Below are 26,056 nucleotides of genomic sequence, written 5' to 3' on the forward strand. Positions count from 1 at the left end.
ACTACAAAGCATTTGCCTTGTACACAAGGTTTGTTTCGATTTCAAATATCATTAATATGAATTACTAGAAAACTCTGACATACTAATCCAGCATACATTTTACATACTCGTTTGTCTTTTCGTTTCATCTCTTATTGTATCGCTCTGCAATAGCAACGCTTCAAAACGCCATTTTCCTGCGAAGCAAATTTACTATGTCACGTCTTATATTGCAAAATACGATTATCTCAGTCTGTGAATCACATATATCCGTATCTAGTAAACGTAGAAGCTTTTGGTGAGTAAAATGTACTCAAGGTAAGAGCTTTTGATTAATAATATATACATAACTCATTATATATAGTTACTTATAGCATTTTATGCTGAAACACGCGCATAATCAGCACTTAGTATATTAAGACTAATATTTCAGTAATATTTTTTTACATGATTTTAGAACTGAATTTACCATAGACTACATACAATGGATTGATTATGTTCTTTAAGAAAACAGTTACCTCGAGAAGTATAATTTAATGGAAATTGTGCAGATCTCGATTAGATTCCAACCGATGAAGGAAATTTATCTTCAGAATTTCATAGTGGCTACGTTTATGACATTGAAGAGCCAAAGAGCTGTAAGGACAAGGAAATATTGCAGGAAGAAGAAACTTTTGCTTGTAAACTGAAACGACAGAATGCGGAAAATAATAATAATAATAATATTAATAATAATAATAATAATAATAATAATAATAATAATAATAATAATAATAAGATTGCCGACATTTTGATCAAATGCGCTAAGACATGACCTGTGGATGAAAAAGAGGAAAAAGATGACCTGTGTCGTTTTGATTCACACAACTTTCTGTATATTGTAGTAATAAGTGCCTTCACATTACAAGTGATCTTATTTCGAACATTGGGGACATTTATTTTATATTACACTCAATGAATATCGTCATCATATGATCAATGGTAAAACGACATTTCAGGACTTTTTTTTACTTAGTTCATTTACACTACAAACAGGGAAGTTTTCTTGTTGTCTTTTGTCTTATTCTTTCATGTGTAATTTCTTAATTAACAAAACAGAAGGTTGTTTCCGCGTCAGGATAGTTGTCCGCATTCCTATCAGCACACCACTATGGTTAATCTACATAGTCTGCACTTTTCCACGTCATAGAAAAAACTATCAATAAACTAGGAAATAACCCGGAAGGAACTTTAAATAAAAACGGTCTGGAGATTTTTGGAAGAGGTAGTTGGAGTTGGATTTCAAGAGTCAATAAGTAACAGCGCGAGCAACAATTTCGAGTTTTCAAAAGTTATACCCTACTCTAGCTTTAGGAGCATTTGTCACCGTTAACGTTGTATAGTTGTTGATAACAATCTTGGTTAAATCAACCATCGCTAAAATTTCATCTTCTCTGTTTGGATTACGCTACCTCTTAATTTCCACTTGCTTCACTGCTCAGGAGACCAAGGAGATAAGGAGTCAACTCACTAAAACGAACCATTAAAACAGGAACGACGAGACGAACGAGTGAGTACTAGTAGATGAACCGATCCTAATTGCTATTTCCCTTCATACCAATTTCAAGCCCTTTCACCATCACAATCTGTCTTTTTTTTGTAAATGTTCAATTTTATTTAAATGCAACCCAGGTCAGATCCCATGTTCTATGCTCTACCAAGTGCGGAATTTACAAACTCCTAGTCCCAACTTGTCAGTTCTGATACCCCCAATGTACGATTCATTTATACGTTATCTGTGCTTTTGAACTGACAAGGATCGACAGTTTCACAATACGACATGTAAGAAACATGAAAGTAGGAAGCACTACGTAAAATGTTTTTTAATTTGTCTCAAACGGTGATTGTGTGTGGATAGCGAAATCAGTAGTTCAGCAGCTACATACTTCTATTTCTTTTTATTACACAGTTATCTTATACTGTTTTCTCCAACATCATTTTCATTGCTGATACTTTTCTTTACAAACTTCGCTAAGATTTTTAGAATGTTTGCGAAAACTCATAGAAATACACATATAACCTTCAAACACGAATAAATCAAATAAACATTTTAACCTATTTGTTTCTAGCACTGGTGGATCTTCTTTCAAATTTACTAATAGAATATATCATTTATGTTGTGGTATTTAGATGTTTTAATGTATGAGTCAGACTTACTCGTTTTTCGTATTTATCGCCTGCGAAATATTGTGGGTTCCAGGATTTAAATAATAATAAACTTAAAATAATAAAACATCGTAATTCCTGAAGTACAAAGTCTGATAAAAAAAGGATTGAAAGCGTAATTAAACCATTATTGAATTGGCAAAAACAAAATTAATGGCGTCATTCGCTTTCTCTCATTTATCTGTGCTGAAAGATTGGGTTCTTCTGGTCTCATTAGTTGCCTTCATTGCCTGAGCCGTGCAAACGTGTTCTGCCGGAAAATGCTGAATGGAGCCCTTTCAAAATAAAATATAATCGCGGTGAACTAATTCTGTAAGTACACAGATTACATGTAGAGTCATTTCTTTGTGTCGCACTTCGTACATCCACTAAAACATTTAAGTTTCAAAGAAAAGAAGATATGCAGAAATGTACATTTATCCTCTGTAAAATGTACACGTGGTGTAACTTTCGGAAGCGGATTATGGTAGATGTGTGTCGAAGTGTAGCAAGTGTTACCTTCACCAAACGCAATATCATCCTACGACTTGTTTCAAAATGCAAGGTGTTTTTATCTATAATGTAAAGGAAATTTAAGCTTAACTAAGCTTATTGAAGTGTATATTAAATGCTTACTGCATAATTCAGGATCTTCGTCACTCTCATCGAAACAATCTTCGGAACGGTCGCAAACACCAGTTTCATCCACACACTGCCCATTATCGCATCTAAATTCTGAGGAACTACAATTTCGTGTTGCTGAAAAGTAAATCACAAATTACGTTTGTAAGTAAGCTATTAGACTTTATCACTATGCAAGATTATTCATAAAACATGTTTCTGTATTGCTGAATAGTGACATTCATTTCATGAGTGTTATTAGCGGTAAAAATCAAAATAGAAGTACACGAGTTTCAATACCCTTCTCGTCTTACCTTACGGATGCTATCAGTCCCTATAATTTGTAGGTAATTTATTAAAATTAGTTATTTCCAAAAATAATAAAATGAAATGTATCAGTTTAACGTCCCACGGATACGCACGTTAGACGAAAGATGACAGAGAGATGGTTAAGGCAAATGAAGATGATGGAAGAAGTCTTGAAGCAAAGATGTGTGAGGAAACAGAAATACCCCAAGGAAACACATTGACAGATGTTGATCTCCAAAATGTATTTCAATGGGGATCAAACCACAGTCTCCACTCTAAAATTGAGACATTGTGTGCCCTCTAAGTTATTTCCAGAAAAGCTGGCTCCATTCATAGTTCTCATTTACCTGTTCGATTGAATGTTACTTATCTGCCCTTTAAACTGTAAATGCTGCTGCAGGAACCTTGGAAGAATTGTTAGAGTTTTATATATGAAAGACAACTGAACGTCTCCTTATGTTTGACGTGAAGTTGCACCATCTCGACATGATTTTTCCCAAGTCAAATCTTTCTCCTTATTTTAATAAATTATTTAGAAAAAACAAAAATAGCAAAATATATAAAGTTAAGTGCAATTCATACCATTATTTCAGTTCTTCTTCTATTCGATAGTGTTTGTGTTTGTGGTATTAATGGTTTCATTCTCATATTTTTTATTCCAGAGCCAATTGCATTCGTTCATTCATGGTCATCCCGTTCTTCTTGCATTGTTTTTGAATACGTTGTATTTACGCTGAACTTTCGTTGCGGTTGTGTCCATTGGATAATTAGAGAACACACATATGGAATGTTGAGGTGATCATACATTGTTTGCATTTTTAAAAATGTTAAATAAGTGTATGTGTTACGGGTAAAACGTCACTATATCCGGACTCATGTTTTCTTCGAAATCTCAAATCTAATCGGAGCAATACCGAAATAATACAAGATTAATATAATGAGGAAAAAATCTCGTCTTTCTTATATTTCGGTATCTCTTTATACAAAAGAATGTGAATGGTACGAGACTTACGTTTAATAGTTTGAATAGTATTAAGGCCCTTTCCGATATTGTTTCAACGACAATTATTACATGTTCAGCCGGACAAATTGAAAACATTAATACTTATATACGACACTGGTTGATTCAAATAAATTATCAGAAAGAAAGTCAGAAGTTACTTTTGTTCGATAAAATTAGACCGGCATGTAGTTAAAGTGCCCCAAATAAAAAGTACGAAATCTTGTGAACTGTTTTCAACACAGGTCCTGGTTCTTATTCACGAGTTTCCGAACTCTTTTGGAATTTGTTGTAGATGGATGTTACTAATTAAGAATTCGCCTCAAGATACGTAGACCACAACATTGTTTTATATAGAAAGTCACCACATTCTGTAATTCGACGGCTACTCTCTGTGAAAATTGTAACCTGGAAAGTCATAGTGTAAAGACCTGCACACAATTATATTCCGTTGTGTTCCCTGTGAGATAATAATTCTGTTTGGTTCAGCAATTGCAAAATCTTTCAGAAGAAAAAAAAAACAATACCTATTGATGTGAAAGGTTATATATTGGAGAGGGTGTCAAAACTCTTACTACTTTTTTGTGTGTATTGGTCGTCATCACTTGTTATTTCTACCCAGTCAAATGGAACTTAAATTGAAACTTTAGGATTGATCCTGAGTGTGTAAAGAATGAGCAAAATGAAACCGTAGCCACTCCTTCATCCAGCTCGTCATCAAATACTTCAAACATTGCTCATAGTGATTCTCCTAAGCTAACATCATTCCATTATATCTCGCCGAATGTTGGTAAAATGATATCAGGCCAACATATCCTTTATCATGTAAACGACCTTATTTTCTCTTAGAAGAGAAGGAAATATTCATTAGTGTAAAATCCACCTTTAGGTCCACTGAAATCAGATATAGGGGAAAGTGGACTAATATGCACTTAGTAAACATTAATGGTTCAAGACGAAAGGTTTGACTCAAACATTGACCTTTACTAAGTGACACATATTGAATGGTATCGTCTTCTCATGAATAACCATCTTCAAGAATTGTCACAACTGGTATCTGAACAGTCATTAGGTATTATGTGAACACATGAATCCAATTTTCAGCTAGCATACTCTTCTGTTTTCAGACCAACACTTACTTCACGTGACTGAGAACATATTGATATCTATATTCTTACGGAGTACACATGGGTATATTGAACACATTTTGTTCTGAATGTGTTAATATAAATTATAATTACAAGTAGTTGCGATGTGAGATTATTCTGTTATCTAATGCCCGTCTGCTAATTGTATATTTCTCGTACGTTGTATTTAGCAGCTACCACCAGATTTAATTAACGTTGTTTTAAATGTATATCGTTACTTGCAGAATTACTGTGAATAAGTTGTGTGGTGTCTATTTTAGTGTTTAGTTTGTAAATTCTTCATTATAATTTGAAACAGACCTCTTTTAAATACTTTTTCACAAATATTTTCATATACAACATTTCTCTGTACAACGTCCATTTGTACATTCAATAAAGTACACGGCTAAAATAATGGACATTGCATTTTACGAGACTAGGATCCGACAATTTGTTCTTGAGTTATAGCTGTTTTTTTAATCTACCGACAAACGATCAGCGTGCGATAGCGCCGGAAAGTAGTGTTTCTAGGCCCTGGATTATCTATACGTTTTATATTGTATCTATATGTTTGCATATGCATATGTTGTACGCATATATCAGTATATTAATATCAGTGAAAACGACGAGAAAATTTACTGATGCAAAAACTGTCGCCTCGCAAATAATAATAATAATAATAATAATAATAATAATAATAATAATAATAATAATAATAATAATAATAATAATTTGTGAATTATGTTCATTTCCCTTCCTTCATACATAGTATCTACATTATCCGCCAAGCCTTCTGTAATTACGTTTATGTGCAAAATATAGAAACAGTAAAAAGAAACATTTTTCTTAAGGTTTGAAGTGGTGATACATGACTGAAAGACGTCCATGTATTATAAAAAGCAGAAGGTTAATTAAACTTACAGTTAGTTACTGTGGTTTAGAGAATAGTGTTAAAAGCCAAACTTCAAATATGGATTGTACCCATTATGGAGTCTAATTTCGCTAAACTAACTTTTCATTCTTCATGCAACAGTTCACGTAACAGTTTTAAACTAATTAGAACTAAAACAATGTAATACGGAAAGTAATTTTACTTAATTCTCACCTTAAATGCGATACGTTAGACAGTGGATAGCATAGAGAAGATTTTGTACGATTGTTTCAATTTTCTTTGTGTAATGGACTTTTCTGTTCCATTCTAGAACTTGTTTACAGCTACGAATTAGTTATTAATGAATTATTAGATATTATGTCTTGCACTTTCCGCACAAGTCAGATTTTCTTTAATCAACAATAACTAGAGTAAAGCACGTTGATTCTCTGAAAGTATGACCATTTATAATAATAAAGCAATAACAAAGCTACAATAACAACTAGTTACACAATCAAGTTAGATAAAAATAATTAACTAATACACCTAACAATCGTTTCTTCTGACTGGGCTTAGTGACTCGTATAAGCTTATAAAAATTGCTTCTGACTTGTAAATAGATTTTCCTTACAACGTCAAGTAAGTTATATGCGTATGTAAGTAGTTAATACATAGCAAAAGTGTCGCTCGTTCCGATCCCCAGACTTTTAAACATGATTCATTTTAATTTCAAACCACACTCAAAATTGATGCAGATTTTCTGCAGAAAGAAATATATAGAAGAACGCCACTAATCAAAAACGCGCTATATATAATAGATATACTAGCTAAATCTTGAAATGGAGAAAGTTCTTCTTGCATCAACTCCACAGCATAATGTTTCACTTCTTCACAGGGTTAGTAACTATTGTCTACTGGTTTAAGTGTAAGGTTAAAGTTTGGTTTAATCTGACCAGGCAATTTCGATACCAGTAAAAGTAGTGGACACGACCTAATAGAGTTGGAGCAGTCAGGGGAAACAGTACTGCTCTTCACTGTGCATATTGTAAGTTTCACTTTTTATTTTGTTTTTGTTCCAAGATTATTAATTTTTCATATCAAAACCAAATACAGGATGTGCATATATAATGATCTAAGGTGTTTAAAAAGGTTCATTAGCGTGACACTTCTTCGGACATTTCAGGAGCCAGAATTTACCATTTTATAACAAACAATTAATATCTGTAGTCTAGTAATGCAATTGGTATACTACAAGAATTTTGCTTAATTTGACAGAATCGTTAGAAAACAGATACATGACAAATCTTCGTATATAATTTAAACTTCTTAAGAAAGTGAAACAACGAGTTCTCTATATGTTCGTAAACTAAATTAAAGTGTCAGCAAAATCTTTAAATGTTGTTATTTTGAACATATGATTTTACATAACGAACACAATACAAAAATAATGATTTCGCTCCACCTTACATTGAAATTTGGTATCTAATTAAGAACAACTTGAAATCAACGCAACTTATCTTCGTCAAAATGGAGGTGAAATACTCTAAAACTAGACTTCTTTTAGAGACATTATGAGCAAAGTATTAAAGATAAACTATGTTTCCTATTAGTTCTCACCCTGCCCCCAAACAAGCTCTTTCAAAACGGGAATTCCTGCCTCGTATGTCACAGAATATATACAACTTATGAAAACATGAATTTTTTGTTCCGTTTTTAAGACATAATTACTCCTAACAAGTAACTATTCGATTATATTCGGTTGCTTTTAAGAATGGTTTAATAATATATATGACCCGTTTAATTTACTTGAGTTCTTCAACTTCCTCTACCTCTTTTTAGGAGAGAGCGAAATTTGAGAATTTTGACGTATAAGAACCGGGATATTTTTTTTCTTTTCAAAAAGAGAGCAACTAATAATCACTGACTGAATGTCGGAATACCAGTTTATTTCCTTAACTGTTCTCTAAAACTTTTCATTCACACGGTACTCCACAGCAGAGACCTATTGTTTTTGATACTTGTGGAAATTTCATATCCATTTGCAGCTGCATCTTACCACATATTATAAAAGTTCACATCGGGCGATTATTTACGAAAAGACAAAAAGGGCATGCCACCTCATCATAAAACTGGGAGCATAACTCTTAATTTTACAGTAAGTGATGCATATCTATATTCGTGATTTTAAAACAAATAATGTTACATTCATTGCTAAGAATACACTTCATCTTAAGTATAATTTTTAATTTGTCTGCATTGTATGGTAAATTGGTTATCAAATATATTTGTAGTAGAAATGTATTTTTCAGATAAAAAAATAGTTTGCCACATACATTTCGAATTACGTGCATATTTGTATTTATTTCAGTCTAATTTCACACTCATTTAACTGCCGCTGATTATTCTACAGATTTTAAACTGACAAGTCTTATAAATTATTGTTTTTGAATTGAAAGTAAAAAAAAAAACAATATAGGTAAGATACCGATGTTAACACCAAACATTAAACTTGAAATTTATATGTGTATCAAATATTGTACTTTTGATTGTTTCGTCGTATCTTCATATTTTTTAAGAACATAAAACAATGATCTGAGACCAATTTCCGAACTCTCGATTTTCATGTTTCATAGATTCTTGAAGTAGCAAAGAAGAATGCAAACGAGTTGTTTATTGTTGGTCTGGTAGGACTCAACACCATCAGGATATCAGTATTAATCTCCCAGATACATATTGTGCAGTAGCTAATAATTACACAATGTTGTCTCATTGCTATGAAATGCTAAAGTACAACATTATACGCTCGTACTTGTAAGGAATGCAATATGTTTTGTGAGTGTTTTGAACTTTCTTTCAAGACTGTCTTAATTTTTCTTTTGTGTTTTTCTACTGTAATAGTAATAATTTCAGATGCGGTGACATGTCAATCGCTAACCCAAGAAGAAAAACTAGGGGAATCTACGTGTCCCTCGGCTGCTTGGTTAAGATCTTGTATGCAACAACCAATTAATTGTAGGGCATTGTATGTACATTTTCTTCGGTGGTGATGGTGCATATGACAAACTGCTGCTTTTGCGGTGCAAACGACTGGTTGAGTTCGTTTTGAAAGCGGTATCGATTCTTCTGGTAACGCTTGATCACTGTCGAAATCACGTAAAATGACATCATCATTTATGACATTATTGTCTATAACTGGTGTGTTAAACGGATCTGCAATAACCACATCTTACAAATTTATTTAACTCTCTTCCCCAAGTTACACCCAACTCTCTCTCTGTGCCCTTTCCATTTGCACACGCCCTTTCTATTTCTTCTCTAATACCAAATCTTTTATTATGTTGTAGCACATTCGGAAAATGATTTTGTTAACAGACTTCATACACATTTTCTGTTTAAGACAGCTTTCCGTTAAACACATGTTACTCACATATTTAATTTCTTCCTTGCTCTGTAGTGACTGTATGTTGATTCGTACTATTTGGCCGTGCATAGACCGTCTCACAGCATTTGGCTGCGCCGCGGTATCGATTCTTTTTGGTAACGTTTGATCACCGTCGAAATCATGTAAAATGACATCATCATTTGTGTCATTGTCATCCATAACTAGTGTGTTAAACGCATCTGCAATAATCACTTCGTACAAATTGGCTACAATCTCTTCTACCACGAGACTTTCCTTCGGCGTTGGATTTAGTACGAGTAACCAAACATTGACACTATAAACTTTTCGACTCCAGTTTGCCCAATTTAGTACACATACGATGCAATTTATATATCAACTTTCAAAACTCCGCCGTATTCTTTTTCCATTGACGCTACCTAAGCTTTGTAATCAAATAGTCACACAAAATATCATGCTTTTACATCCAACTTTGTCTCTGTGCGCTTTCCACTTGCATACGCCCTTTCTGTTTCTTCTTCGACACCAAATTTTTTGTTATGTTGTAGCACACTCGGCAATTAATTTTGTTAACAAACTTCATACACATTTTCTGCTTAAGACATCTATCCGTTAGATACATGTTACTCACATATTTAATTGCCTACTCGCTCTGTAGAGACTGTATGTGGATGTAGTACTATTTGACTGCGGACAGACCGCCTCATAGCTTCTTTATCTATTGACCATGACAATCATATCTGCACAACTCATCTAAATTATTATCACTACCCGTGTGTCTGGAACTGTTCTTGTTTAGTTGGTCTTCGGATCAAGAATCACGATCAATATGCATATCACTGACCAAAGACTCCGTAGCTACTACTGATCAGATACCTTTACATTAATTTTCTCTATGTGTTCCCACTTCACCCTCATTTCTATATTTATATTTTCTCACGTACGATATTTAGGCACGAATATCATCCACACCTTTCATGCATATGTAACTAATCTCTCCTGTTTTATTTTGGGTTGGCTATCAATTTTTCTTCTGTTCGATTTACTATTTATTGTATTATTTTTGACGTGTTATTTTCTTAAGGGGTTGCAATACAGCGTTCTAGATGACAACCCTATTTCGTGTCTTTCATAGATTTCGATGTTCTTCTTATCGATGGTGGGTTAATTTTTGTTTATTTACTTTCAATCGTTTCAAGACATCTATTGTACCATCGTTAAAGCATTTTCCTTATTTCTGCAATTTCATTTTTTTCTAGCTGCAATTCTTATGATCCATAGTTGCTGTAATTTTGATTTCCATTTCCCTTCAGGCTCAATCAAATGGGATATGTTTGCATCTGATTTCCGCGACAACCCTATCGTCCTCTACTTGTCATTTGCACAGATGATCAGCCATCAATTGCAGAATACTTATTATGTTGATTATTATTGTTTAGGATATTTTAAGAGTATACTCCAAGTAAAGTTCTGAGGTTAATAACATAAACTAGTATGTAACCCAAGTGAAATAAATAAGACGATTGCAAACCACAAACATGGAAACAAACGTTTCGTTGTTAGTTGCACTATCAATACTCAATATCACGAGAAAATTATTGACTTTCTACTGACGTCTAGTAACTTGTCAGGAACTGATTAGGCCCATATATTTCTCAGTTTTAGACTCGTGAGAAGTGAACAACTTAATTGAGAAAACCCAAGAAATAAAAAGAGTAGTTCCAGAATACTAAAAGATAACTTTAGTTATATCTGAGATTTGATTCTGCAAGTGTGTGCCTCCTTAAACCATGTCTTTAGATATTACTCCTTAGAATCCTTGCCTATATTAGTTATTCTTGGTACGATAAAATAATAAAAATTTTATTTGTATCACCTCATAGAAAATATTTCGTTTTTTCATTTAATCTTGAGACATTTCCTGCCTCTAAATTACTTGAAGCTCTTCATGTATAGCATATATAGGTGTACTCACTTTATCACCAATTATTAGCAAGTTATTTAAAATGTGACTCTTGTAAGTAAGTCATTTTACAATTAATACATGTTTGCTAAAATTTAATGGTGAAGAACCTTAATACATTACCACACATTTCCGGATCCTGATCACTTAAGTCTGTGCACTCTGTTAATCCGCTACAGACCAAATACAACGATGTGCATTGGCCAGAATGGCATCGAAATTGACCTTCGCATTCTCGTGCGTCTAAGAAAGAAACGAAATTTGTTATGCTAGTCATAAAATAGTGTAATATAAAAATATTTATTTTCATACCATATATAATCATTTTAATGAAGTCCCAACACTCTGAATCTATCGACGTCTATCTTTAATCTTTTCGTTAGAAGCAAAACAAGAAACTTTGTTAAATAGAAACATCCTGAACTACGAAGTCCTTGGATCCACATTTTATACGAAAACAGGAAGAATCTATTCATTTTCCAGAGAGGAAAGCAATTCTTCTTTATCTTAAAAATATACGTATTTCCCAATTATGAGAAAGCATTATCTCTAAAATCAGACGTAAATTATTCATTAATAACAATAATTAACCATGACCTCTCAAACATGTGCAAAAGAAAGAATTTTGTTTTTAAAAAAGCTAAATTCTTAATAATATTTCTGCTTTGTTTATTCGCCTTATTATAAATGCGTTTGTTTGGAATATACCACAAAAGTTTTAATATACGTGGTATCATATAAATTGATGGATGTTTGTAACTCTTAAACTAATAAATGAAATTCGATGAAATGTTGTAACATGCAAATATATACAGGGAGCATTGCTTGATGTATTGTAGAAAATCATAACACTAACATTGTTTCCAAGGCAACATAAACTTATTTATTTTTTAAAAAAATTGCACCTACGTTAGACTTTCTACGTATTTCCAATCAAAAAGCTTAACGAAAACTTCTGATGTCACTTTCATTATTCAGTGACACAAACTAAACTGCTATACAGCAGTATCATCAACATCCGAAACAACTCACATTGTGAAGTCCTTTACTACAGTAATAACGCAAGTGAGACAAATGTGTCAATGCATTGGAACTTCCTTGCAATTGAATGCTAACCATAACAAGATGTGCTTCTAACAAGTAGGAACCAAGTTAGAAAGAATTTTATAAATGTGACTGTCTGAAGAGAGTACTATTTTCAAAAAATCTTCAATAAGTATTATATCCGATCAATGAATTAATCTAAACCTGATAATAGCGCTAGAAGTAATTTGATATTTTAACCTGCTCCAAATAGGATAAACATTGGTGAAGTTTGCAACACTGCTTTATTTATGAAATTGCCGGCCTTATTATAATTACAATTATCAAAACCTATAACTGTAATGTTATAGGAGCATGGAAAATGCGTTTTGAAACTACTTCGAACAACCACGTTATTTTAAGCACTCTGTTTCTCATACCTTCGATACGGGTTGAGATATTAAGTTGTAAACGTTATCAAGATAATTACTTATTAAAAATCATCTATCCCTACGTGATTTTACTTGGTAATTGTTTGAACATTTTAGTAGAAATAAAACTTCTTGAAAAACTTTTTTCTATTCTTGTATGTGTGTTTCTAATTGTTAGAAGTACGTCATATTATGGTCAAAGTATTTGGCAATAAAGTACTTTAGACTGTTTCCAATTTCGTTATTATTGTTGTAGAGTGTACAAACTTTAAATATGCATGAATTATTTGATATTATAGCTTCCTTAGTAATTAACAATAAATAGTAGATTAGGTATGATACGTTTTCGATAAACTGCAGACTTGAAATATTTAGTAACCCGACGTACTTGTGTTTGAAAATTATTACTTAATGTCAGCGTGACAACACTTTTAATGGTGTGGAGTTTCGGGGTATACCATACAATGTCTCCCCTCTCGATATTTGCAGTTACTTTTTTTGTCGAATTCTATATATTCATTTTACAGTTACATAGGTGTTTGGCGATATATGATCTGCTCTGTATAAAGATGAACGACTTTCATTTAGACAGTTGGACTTTTTAAAATTGGTCATCTTTGACGTCCAAAAATAATTAAGAATTTGCCAGATGTTAATCCATTTTATACAAAAGATGTTTGAAAGTATGTTGTTATCTTGCAAATTATAAAGGTAGTAAACAAGCATGAAAAGTTGTGTTTAGAGAATACGTTTTCAGTAGACGCCTTTTTGTCTGTATTGGAAATTTACAGTAGTTTCGTCCACTGAATATAAAAAATAGTTTTGTTACTTAGCTTTTGGAATATTTCTTAAAACCAATATGTCTTTATTGCAGATGACAAAAAAAAAAAGCATTTCTTAACTCCCTGGATATAAGGATACTTCTAGAAATTAGTTCAACGCCTGTCTATACCGATCTTACCTCCTAAATCACTTCGGAAATTGTGCATTAAGGAGTCATTTTGTTCATGCTAAAATTCTAATCGTTCCTATAAATACAATTCTTTCATCAAACATCATATCTATTTGTACTATCAATTTTAATCAGATCCTGGAGAATGTTTCTGTTTGAATATTCCTATTAATAAGTTTTCTAGTGGTCATTTTTGCATCTCGTGTACAATTCAATGGTATAGTATAGTTGATGATATCATTTTGTTTCTTATATAGTAGAAAATGAGAAAAGTGAAAGTGGACATATAAGAACTGGGAGGAGAGAGAGAGTGGGTGAAAATGATGAGTCATCGTTTGCTTAATCCCTTATAACTTCGCTCCTAATCATTCGATTTTAATTTCCTTTTTTTTCTTTTTTTCACAAAGGTCTAAGTACATTTCAACCATTATGTTATTTTGTAATAAAACGATTACTTTTACGGAAATATAGCTGTTTTGGTTAAAAGTTTTGAAACAATGATTTTTCCCATGAAAAATATTCATTTGACAAATTAATCATTTTTGAATCTTTTCTTATTTCTTTATGGCTTGTATTTACAATTTATGCCAAATAGTTAAATTTGTAAAATAAGTTTGAAGTAAGAATAAAGTTATATACAACGTAAGGAAAAGAACAGTATACAAAAACTAATATTTCACTCAAAAGAAGCAATTAATATTTTTTTATTATCACTGCATCTAATCCTACAATTTTGTTACATTATGTGATCCGCATTAATTATTATCATGTAGATGTTCATAAGTATTTTTGAAATGTATTTTAATTGTCATGGAAGAAGTACTAGTCATGTGTTTTCTTATTATATTCATTTACTGAAAAGTAAAGTACGCTATTCTTCTGGTGTGAATCCACACGTTAGTGATAAGGGCATTTCCAGAACCCGAAGTTTCCTTCTTACTTCAATCTTCATAATATTAATTCATCTTCTTAATGTTTAATATACAATACACTAGGAAACTGCATTGAGAACGCACTAGGAAATTATAAGAAATGGTTAAAAGGGGATTAAAAGAACACATAAACATTTCCTGATTTCCGTTCCCTTACGTCACACAAATTTTAAGCTGTCCAACCGATCGGCAACAGTTGGAAAAAACGTATGGACAGTTCACGAATGAATAGAATAAGAAGCCACATAACAAAGGCTTTTTAATCGAGTTATGACAGTGCTCAGTTCCTTCTTGTTTCACGAGAGTTTATTATCCCTCGCATTATCCTAGTAAAATATTCCCTATCTTCGTAACCCACTTTGAGGTACCCATCTCATAACCGTGAATCAAATCCATCGCCATGTCTTCTTCCTCACTCACACTATTTCATTTTTGTGGATCAGCAGAACAGGAAGGCTCGTCTGTGCAAGAAAGCTTAAGTAGGGACATTTCAACGATGGAACAGATTTTGATGAGAAACATTAAAATTTGAGACTGAAAGAAGCTCTTAAGGTGTACAAAGAATATCACACATTATTGGCTTGTATTGCCCTTTCTCATTAAAAGTCCAACCCTAGACATTCACTGTAAGTAGTACAGGTTTGCAATATATGCTTTACGCCATATTAGGGCTTGAAAATGTACTCTTTTTAGGCCTGATTCGGAGTATCTTGTATTGAAAGCATTCATGATCCTCCGACTTGCCTTTTAGTCAAAAACTACTACCTCAATTCTTTTAGGAATGTTATCTTCGTCATTCTTAAGTATACAGAGGATATAAAAGCTTCTAGAACTCGGACCATTTCTTTGTTAAAAGTATTCTTTACTAGTGATGGCAAAGCTTCAAGTGCTGTCTCGTTAAGGTCTATATATGTATTAAAGAAACTTGTTTTGGTTTTACCATGAAATGACCCGACAGTATCTGTTTCTGCATCAGCATGGTCGTGACCTAACCCTTGATATGACATAAGAATAGAAATATCTTCCTCCTGAGACAAAAAAAGAACGTATTCTGTGGAGTTGAGGTCAGAAATTCTTCGCTAGAACTACGACATCAGTATAAGGAGAAAATATCTTTAGAGTGTCTGCTCTACTTAAACTTGCGTAGAGTGAATATAATATTATTTTCGTATCAATCTCTTCTTCTGTTATTACTAGAGTTTCAACACATCGGTTGGTAACAAGAGTCTGATTTCGATAGGATAGTACAATTTTTTCCATTATCCAAACTATTTTTCAGTAGAGCAGTACTGAAAGTCTACGTTAATCTATCCTTGTTTTTATCATGAGAAAAGAAGTTTCTTTTTCAAAGAAATATTTTTTATGTTTGTGTTGGATTCTATTTCATACATGACGGAAACACTACTTTGTTGTCTTCGATCTGTTATTGCATATTTAAGAGAATTATCAGTGTATGCGTCAAAGATCACACGAATCTGAGATAGCACTATATTAAAAAAATGCAATACTGATTTCTCTGGTCAGACATTGTTCTCGCCTCCTTTCAGTTTGTGGACCTCTGCCATTCCACCAACAACTGCGACTGAAGATCTTTTTCGTTCATCTTGAGTTGAACTAACTAGATTTGTAGTCTCTTCTTGGTCCGATTCAAATCTATCTTTTGAGATTCAAAGTCTTGTAAAGGGTGTATGAGTTTACTTTTAACTTGCATACAGTACGTTGTTTCAACGGCTGCGGACATGGAATGTGGAAATGCAGATAGTTCATATTTTCAAATAATTCTCTTCACGTTGATTTCTGGTCGTGATTGTTTTAAAATTACTAGACGGTTGAAGTGTACGTACGTACATTGTTTTCTTTAAATTCCACTAAACCAAGTTTTGTTTTCAGCTAATTTTCTTGCTCATTGTTCTGAACAGATTCAATTTGTTCTGTGGGAGAGGTTCCCAATTATGAACAGTACCATCAATAGTTCGTTCATGTACGAAGTTCTGATGATTCTCTAGACCTAATTCTTGCATTACACAAAGGTCACGTTGTACTTCAGATGGAGCAATAATCATTGCCAAAATATTAATTGGCCACTACTTGTGCAGGCAAACGGCTTGATGGATTTTTTTTGAAACAATTAACGACAGCCAGAAAATTCTTTTTATAATGATCTGCGATGTTTGGGATATTTCATGGTGAATTAAAAGTGTCATTGGTTATTTACTAGCAGAATAAATTTTTGACATTTCAGACCTTGTCAAGAAAAAATATTTAGAGCTTACGCATTTTGTGTGATTCCTACGATACCCACGCAAACTTTCATTTTTCTGCTTTCCTGCTCAAGTGCTTAATCTTTTCCTAAAGGATAGAACAGAACACCGCTTTTGTTTGGAGCCCAGCCATTGTTCAATTGTAACCTCGTTTCACAATCGCTTTCCCAAATTTTCCATTTATGCCATGTAGTTGCGAAGGTTCAATGAAAACGAAGTACCTAATAAATTCATTCAGTGCATCCAACCTTAGTTCCCAGTTGCCATTACACACTCCTCTAATATACTAAAGAAGAGTAAACATCATCCACATGTAACTCAAAATCATCTTCAGGGGAGAATTTTCTTTACTCTTGACATAGAAAAGTCTGCCAATTGTTTCTGCAAATTAAGTTCTTTTATATCTTCTTTTATGTCGTGATTTGCTGTTCGAATGACTTCTGAGCTTCTAGATTTCCTGGCGTCTACCATTCCCCTGGATTACTTGAATGTCTTCCTCAAATTTCGGATTTCGCTTACAACCGTTACCAGGTTATAGAAGAATTTTTCTGGACGCTCTGCCTATTTCGTAAAAACAGTGATTATTTTTTCGATGTATACTTTATTCTGCGACGCATATAAGTTCTTTCTTCGGTGGGAATTCCTTCTTTCCCACACAACTGGACAAAAAATTCTTTCATTATTTTTTCATATATATACTTAAAACATTGCTTTTTGGTGAGAATATTAGTCAGCGACGAACCTTCTCAGTGTTTCTCCCTGACTTATTATTATGCACAGTATATATTCTGCAGTTATTTGGAACTAAATTAAGTGCTTTCGTTAATCGCTTATGGAAATAATGCAGTAGTTTAGAGAAATACTAGCTGACCAGATGTTCAAGTGACCAAAGTTCCGGCAGTGACATTGGTTTTGCAGCTCGTTATCTGTAGTTTCTCACGCCCGAGTTATCGCAGTGTCTCGTGCATCGTAGCCAGTAGACTAAAATTAACATAAATTATTTTCTGTATTCCGTTTGCATGTGCATACAAGTGACCTAACTGAGTGGTTTATGGAATGAACTGCCAACTCTCTTCAGTCAACCATTCCCGCTCTCATCTTGAGCTTTTAAGTTTGGGTAGTTTGACTCCAGTATTGTGTGCAGCCACCTTCAAGTTGCGTCGGGATTAAGTATGACTTTGTGTTAAGGGGCATAAGCTATTAGCCGGCGAAGGACGTTTTCTTACGGCTAGCCCTAGCTACTGAAGTCCCAGGTTCTGAAACCTTGTGCGTATATGTCAGTTATATACGCGCTCTCCAACACCAGCGTTCTACTTTGGAAACTTTCTTTTTTTAATTTGCTGAAGACTCATCTTTACGCTTCAGGATTGTTTGGCGCAGCAATTGGATTTCAACATGGGATTATCCCGACAACTTTTCCCCCCGTGCTAATCCCCCAAGTGCGTCAAAGGTGTGAGAGAAGCATTCATAGTGAAATTTTAGATATAATCTCATATATATATATATAGAGCTACATTGCATTTAAAAAGGCAAAGTGTGATTTCAGTGATGACAATCATCACACATATTCTATGTTAAGTGTTGTGTTCATTTCTCTTCGTTATTTTTTATATATTAGTATTCTAATAAGCAAGTATAGTGTTGTTTAATACAGAGTGTTTTCGTTGTTTGTGTGAATGATGTTTGTGTGCGTTATGGTCTGGATGACCGTCTGATCGTCCGTGAGGTTTTCGAGACGAGACACCCGAACCTCTCGGCGCCTAATGCTCATCTCATCATTGAGATCGACGAGCGATTTGGAAACAATTTGTAACCCTTCTTGGAGAGGTTCTTCATCGTCCTATCCAGGTAATTTCAGGTATCAGGAAAATACTTATTGGTAGGACCATGAACCACGAACAGCAACCCGAACATGAGTGGTTACAAATAAATGGATGCCCGAACAGTGATTTGACACCCGGGTGGTTACACGCTCTTGAACTCATTTAGGAGAAGAATGAAAACAGCATGAAGTGTAGTGACATTTGCTCTGAAGGATTGGCGACCATGTTTTCCCTCCAGCAAGTAACGTACAGTACATTCGTCAAAAATACCACTTTAAATCCATATATCGGGGATGCCAGATGATTCAATATGCAGATCGCCTGGAAGTACCACACAGTTTTAGGTGGAAAAATAAAATAAAAGAGTGCATTTTAAAGCCCTAATATGACGTAAAACACATATTGCGAATATGAACTACCTACACTTACTGACTAGTGTTGGATTGTTAACGAGAAGGAGAAATTCAAGCCAACAATGTGTGATATTATTTGTTTACTTGAAGAGGCTTCTCTCAGTCGTCAAATGTTCGTGTGTTCCACCAAATGTGTTGTAAAAGAACTTTTTTGCACAGACGTGTGCTCGTGTCCTTCTGATCCACAAAAAACAGTAATGTGAGTGAGGAAAAAGAAGATTATGAAATCTCAAATGGAATAGATTTTTTTTTGATGATGATGATAATAATAATGATGGCGAATGATTTGAATCATGGTTATGAGATGGGTACCTCGAAGCGGACTACAAAGATAGGAAACCACTTACTAGGACAATGCGAAGGATAATAAACTCTCATGAAACAAGAAGGAACCGGGCTCTGTCATAACTCGATTAAAGAAAAGCCTATGTTACGTGACTTCTTATTCTATTCTGTCATGGCCAATCCATATGTTCTTTCGAACTTTTGCTGATCGGTTGGACAGCTTAAAATTTTTGTGACGTATAGGAACGGAAATCAGGAAATGTTTGTGTGATCCATTTAATCCGCTTTTAACCATTTCTTATGTTTCCTTATTGCGTTATCAATGTGGTGTCTTAGTGTAGTGTACTGTATATTAAAATATTTTGAAGAATTAATGTTATGTAGATTGAAGTAACTTTGGATTCTGGAAAGGACCCGATCACTAATGTGTGGATTCCCACCAGAAGAAGAGTAAACTTTACTTTTTAGTATATGAATATAATAAGAAAACACATGACTAGTATTGTTCGTTCACTCTAGGATGGAAAATTGTTTACAAACAACAATTGTAGTGCGAGGTTCAACACCTTGCTTCTCACCCCTACATGGTTAATTCATGGTTGCCAGGCACATGATTCGCCGAACCGAATGTACCTACTTCTGCACAGTCATAGAACAATTATTATTACTACATAAATTGCTGTTTTGGGATGACTGCGTTTTTAACGTTGTGACAAATCGAGTTAGTTATTATGTAATACAATCTTACATATAGTACACACTCAATTTTATACAAGAGTGTTCTTGTTCGAAAGTGTGCGAAAACCTTGTACGCCTGGCAATATTGGAAGCATGTAGTTTGTATTGTAAACAATAAACAGAGAAAGCGAAGACCGTTAGGTTCGCTGGACAGCATTGTTTTCATGATAAGGCGACAGTAACATCTTGTACTGATTGTAAACAGAGGCTGGGAATTTCGATGCCAGTATAGGTGGAAATTTTCTCACCACATTATTGCCTGTTTATGAAGGGTTGCAATGCTGCAAACTGCCAAGTCTAGAATTTCATACTAATTGAACGAGCTTTGAGAAGGATTAGTAAGATGCAATAATTATAAATACTGTATTAACAACCATAGACTTAAAGTATTAGGAAATAAATCATGCTGCTGTAAGAAGAATATAATACACATTGAAATACGTGTTCAAAGTACAGTATAAAGCGAATTTTAACATGTAAATATTTTAAAGCAGTACGCATTTACCCTGTTTGGGTGCCCTTACCAGACACTGTCCAACACAAAAAAAGGCATTAAAATAGGTAGATCGAGCGTGGGCATGAACTCAGCTCTGGCTGGTATTCCTTATTAAGGTTTTTCTCAGTCCCACGAGGTGAATGCCTAGACGATAGCTTCTGTAAGGCAGGGGCGGATTCAGGACGGACTTCTGGGGGGGGTTTAGTACTGCTACTTAGAGCTACTTTTAAGAGCTCCAAACTCTGGGGTGGGTTTTATTTAAATATATAAAATAAGAAAGATTCCTCTCCAGGGGGCCCCGATCGTCCCCTGGATCCGCCACTGCTGTAAGAACAGAATTGGGCCAAACACTGAGGCCCCAGAATTGGCGGGAAATATATTACGCCAGAATGTTGCCAACACTTCTACAAATATTATGGTGGTGGGTTCCGATATCCCTTTTTCGTTTATATGTGTTTACATTCATTATGAAGTAAATGTAGAAGTGTTTCTTTCATTCTCTTTCTTTCTTTCTTCTCATCCTCGCTCTCTTTTCCCCACTTTCCTAAAATCTGAATACTATCCTCCTGTAAGATGTTTCTCTCCACGACCCAAGGTTTAAAGAGACCAACCTGATACAGTTAACTATTGGCAGAACTGTACCAATAAATTCACATTAGAGACAGCGCCGTAACTTAGATTTTTTTTTCTGGGGGCAAGCATTAATACGTGTATTTGGCCTCCTAGAAAAAGTTTTTTCTCATTCTAGGGCCGTCCCCTTTCTATCTTTCTCTTACTATTTGTCCCCTCGGAGCCTGTGGCCTTCCCTCACGGCAAGGTCTACGGGGCCGTTACTTACGCCCTTGGGCCCCTTCCATACGTGACAAATTAATTGAGGGGACAATATTGACACATCTCAAAACCATACGAATAAATGTTATTTCTAGGGCTCCTAATAGAAGACGTTTTTTTTTACTGAAATGGGCCCACGACTCACTTTTGTTGTATTTACTTTTAGTGTGCTGTTTTGTTTATGTAATGTAGTGAACCTGTTTGATGCTTCATTTATAATTTCATGTTCGTATCGTATATGGATTAACAAAATTTTGCCTCAAAATGGGCCCCTTCGAACGGCGGGGAACCTCCCTGGAGGCAGTTGCCCCTCCCCTGCTCGACACAAGTTATGGGCCCTGATTAGCGTAGAAGTAAACTGTTTCGAAATTTACGCAACTTGCAAATACCAAACCCTACTAGTGCTAAAGTTGATGAGTTAGTGCCACTGTTACCACTGCGATAAGGGGAAAGAAGGGGAAGGACTGCTAAGATCCGCTAGCCAGGTTTTGTGTCAAAACACAGTGCCAAGCTACAGTAAACGGACAATACTTATTAGATAACAACTAAAACGTATTTTCAAAATATTTATGAATATTTACACAATTAATATTAATGGGGATCACATTATGTAAAAAGTTGTAGAAATCGATGCAGTGATAAATAAAAAATATTAATTGCTTCTCTTGAGTGGAATATTAAATTTTGCATACTGGTATTCCCTTGCGTTTTACGTAATATCGATTTAAAAAATAAACGTTTGCTCTTATCTCATGTTTCGTTTATAAATTTTGCTCTTTGGCATAAACAAATGATTCAAAAACGATAATTTTGTCAAATGAAATGTTTTTCTTTGACATTTTATCAAAACTGATATATTTACCTAAAAGGTACTAATAACAGAACGTACTTAGAACATTCTTTTTAAAACTGAAAATTAAAATCAAATGATTAGGAGCGAAATCATAAGGAAGTAAGCGAGCGATGACTCGTCCTTTCCGCATACCACCTCCTTTTCGCGATTCTTATATGTAAACCATCACTTTTCTCATTGTCTGCCTTATAAGGAACAAAATGATAAAGTCCAGAGTACTCAACCATTAAATTGCACACCGGATACCATTAGAAAACCTACTATATCTCAATGTTGTAATGAGAAATCATACAATTCATCTAAGTTAAACATTATTTATAACCGTGTAAAAATGATTATGTAAATGAAGGTAGAATACACGACTAGCCATTATTAGCCTAGGTAAGTAATGTTTTGGCCAACTACTCATCAAAATTAATGAACGTGATATCTGTAACAGAGTTACGAAAACCTGATTACAGTAACATTAACGTTGTTTATGATTTCAGCTGTATGACGAATTCATCACTTGCACAGTTTTCCGAAAATTCTTTATTTCGAAATATTAATGTAAAGTGCTTTGGATCGTTAACTGCTAGGCCATAAATAAGGTAGAAATCGAAGTACACTTTAGTTCAAAATGGCTGAATACTTGCAGAAGATTTTCAATTTTCTCTCATGTAGTGGCAGCAAATGAAAATAAATTCTTATGTTCTTTTATTGTTGAAGTATGTTATGATCCTTTTATCGTTGAAGTATCGCACTAATTGTGTGATATGAGGTATTCCCAATAAATATGCGTATCTTCTGAAAACGACAGTACAAGGATAAAAATTAACACTTTTAGATGTGATAACCTATCTGCTCTAACGGCTTAAACTTTCATTTTATCTTGCCACTTCAGCAAGTTCTAGAAAAAGATTTAACGGTCATTTCATAGCAAGCAGATTAATTGTTTCAATCATGGGTTACATCAATAAGATGATATTCATATAAAAATAAATAAGCACAAATTTTAGTTGTGTGTATTCCATAAGAGTTGTTGAAATGTCATAACTCGGGAACAAAAAGTGACATAAATAAGGGCTGCACACAAAGAAAGAGTGATTATTTTGCATGTACTTTAATGAGTTGAGCATTCTCTCCCAACAGATGCTAAAATAAATTAAATTGCGTTTACCTGTAGCTTTTGGAAAAATACTTTCATTAACGAAAATGTCGCTCATATGAAGTCACTGAGTAGAGTAGCTCACGTTTTCATCATTCCTACGGATAAACTTGTTGTTGTATTCTGTGTGTTTGTTCTATACTGCAGGCAAGTTATGGATTATTTTTGGTATTGAAATGTGTTAGTTATTACAAGATGTTTATCATAATACCACCTTCAGAATGAAATATTTGCACAACTGCAGGAACAGTTTGTGCTAAAGCTTATAGTAATTTAAGAAAAAAAGAAAATTGACTGTAACCCCAGATACTTAAATGAAATCTTTACGAATGTTCAGCCATTGACATGACGGAAGTGAGAGGAGAAGGTCCAGAAGACTGTTGTACCTCCTCCATTAAAATACCGTTGTATAAAGGTAAGATTTCTTCTAGTATTAGAAGTAAGGAGCAATGCACTCGTCTATCATAGTACCCTACTTGCATCAATGCGTTCATCTAGGAACTTTTTCTCGTCGTTAATCGAGATAAATGTATAATTGAAAAGTGTCCACACAATAAATTCTGTTTAATATGTAAACCAAAACTGATTACATATATATATATATATGTGTGTGTGTTCTTTTATATAAGCGGTATATACATATATAAGCGAGAAGATATGTAGCTTTTTGCATTCTACAAAGTTTCATTGATCATTCTCCTTCGTCGTCCGATATAGAATCAACTCATGATCATTAATATGTGGTTCCGAGTCAGGCAAAAAGAAGAAAAACACACGGAAATTTTCCTCATACACTTTTGGCCCAAGCAAGAAGTATATAATGAAGTTCAATTAAAACGTCAATCTTTTGTAGTCTTTATACTGGCATGAGGCACTAGTCGCTGCTCAAGCTCCGAAGAATGATTTGACTTCATGAAGGACCTTGAACCTGGGCTATCAGGTTGGCCCAGTGAAAAAGTGGCTTTCAATGCTCTTCAGAAACATCTGTGATATTTCTCGGAGGAGTTAGTGGGACTTGCCTTTCTTGATGAACGAGTCTCTTACCAGTACAAAGAAAGATGGTTGATGAATTGGACACACAAGAAGGGAAAGGACTCAAAGGGTTGCAGAGGAAAACATCTCTGACAGCCCTCCAGGATTACACCACCGACGAAACGAGAAATATCTTCGATAGGATACTTCCAAATGACCAAGAGAAGTCTCTTCCCTCTCTCGCAATAGACCCATCAACATGAAAGAACGGTGTTACATACCAGGAATTGAAGAATCCTCTCAATAATATGAAGCTATGAGCGACACTACTGAGCTTGCGACCGCTTTTACTACTAATTTTAGCAATTGCCTAACGGAAGATGAATCTCAGAAACATTATCTTCTAAAGTTGGTTGCAAGCATCTCAAAGATATGTAATCTGTTCAGAAGTCTTTATTTGTTTGACGTGAAATGTAACTTGTGCGACACGCTCATCCTTAGATGCTATCTGCATTGCAGATACATTAAGTATACATTTTTGCATTTCTACTTGTACACTGATATAATCATTTCTCTTAAAAGTGAGGGGAAGCGAATGGATACATGAAGTCAACGCAGAGAATTGTACAGGGGTAGTGATTTCTTTGGTATCGAAGTGTTGTGTATCTGCATATAAGCTGTTTCAAAATTACTTTGAAAACAAAAAAAGAAAATCATTTTAGGGGACACCTAAATTTTGAACTAGCAAGGCAAAATCTCGTAACTGAACTCGTAAAAAAATGGTACAAATTTAAGATCTGTGCTAATTAGAATGAACACTTAAAAAACTGAAAAACATTAATATATAAATATACAAGAAAAAAGACTGAGACAAGAAACAAAACGTAATGTTGAACTTTCGGTTATCGTATATGATTTCGGACCTACTAGGTGCCAAAAGCATGGGAAATTTGATTTTGGATGCCAATAGTTCGGAAACTATCCAACGTAAAGAGAGTTGGTAAAAATTAACTGAAGAAGTCATACCTGCTGTATTAAATTCTCGGTGGTTTACAATCATACCATGAACGCGCAAGAGATTCCCCAAACGAACGTAGGAAGTCTCCGATAATCTGCGAAATTAAAATTGGCGAAAATGGATATGAATCGATAAGGTTTCTACCAGGTAACAATAATTCGTTTATATTAAGTCGATATCTTGAACAAATATAAATGGCGGACTACTTCATGTACGTTCTGTGTGGTTGCATAATCACCAGGTATGAATGCCGGGGAAGAGTCACGTTGGGAGTATTAAGCGTAGCGAAGTTTTGTCTAATGCTGTAGAAAACATCTAGTTTGTCGGTATAGCATAACAAATGAAGAAGGCTGATTCACAGGTGTGGAAACACGTAAAAAAAAAATGGGCAGAAATGTAAGGTCATACTCAGTAAATTTGAGGTCAA

At 34.2% G+C, this 26,056-nt stretch overlaps 1 protein-coding gene across 3 annotated transcripts in view; it reads right to left on the reverse strand.

The window, feature by feature from the left end:
* LOC145681530 (uncharacterized) overlaps nt 1-26,056 on the reverse strand; it is a 196,087-nt gene that overhangs the window by 129,648 nt on the left and 40,383 nt on the right. For all 3 annotated transcript variants that reach the window (XM_081753173.1, XM_081753174.1, XM_081753175.1), the window contains exons 4-5: nt 11,578-11,697; nt 2,800-2,922 (exon numbers count right to left, since the gene is read on the reverse strand). In XM_081753173.1, coding sequence (XP_081609299.1) covers nt 2,800-2,922; nt 11,578-11,697 — 243 coding nt within the window. The remainder of the gene's footprint in view (nt 1-2,799; nt 2,923-11,577; nt 11,698-26,056) is intronic.

This window comes from Thermobia domestica, chromosome 3, assembly GCF_964235325.1.
Source record: "Thermobia domestica chromosome 3, izTheDome1.hap1.1, whole genome shotgun sequence".
Classification (NCBI taxonomy): Eukaryota; Metazoa; Arthropoda; class Insecta; order Zygentoma; family Lepismatidae; genus Thermobia; species Thermobia domestica.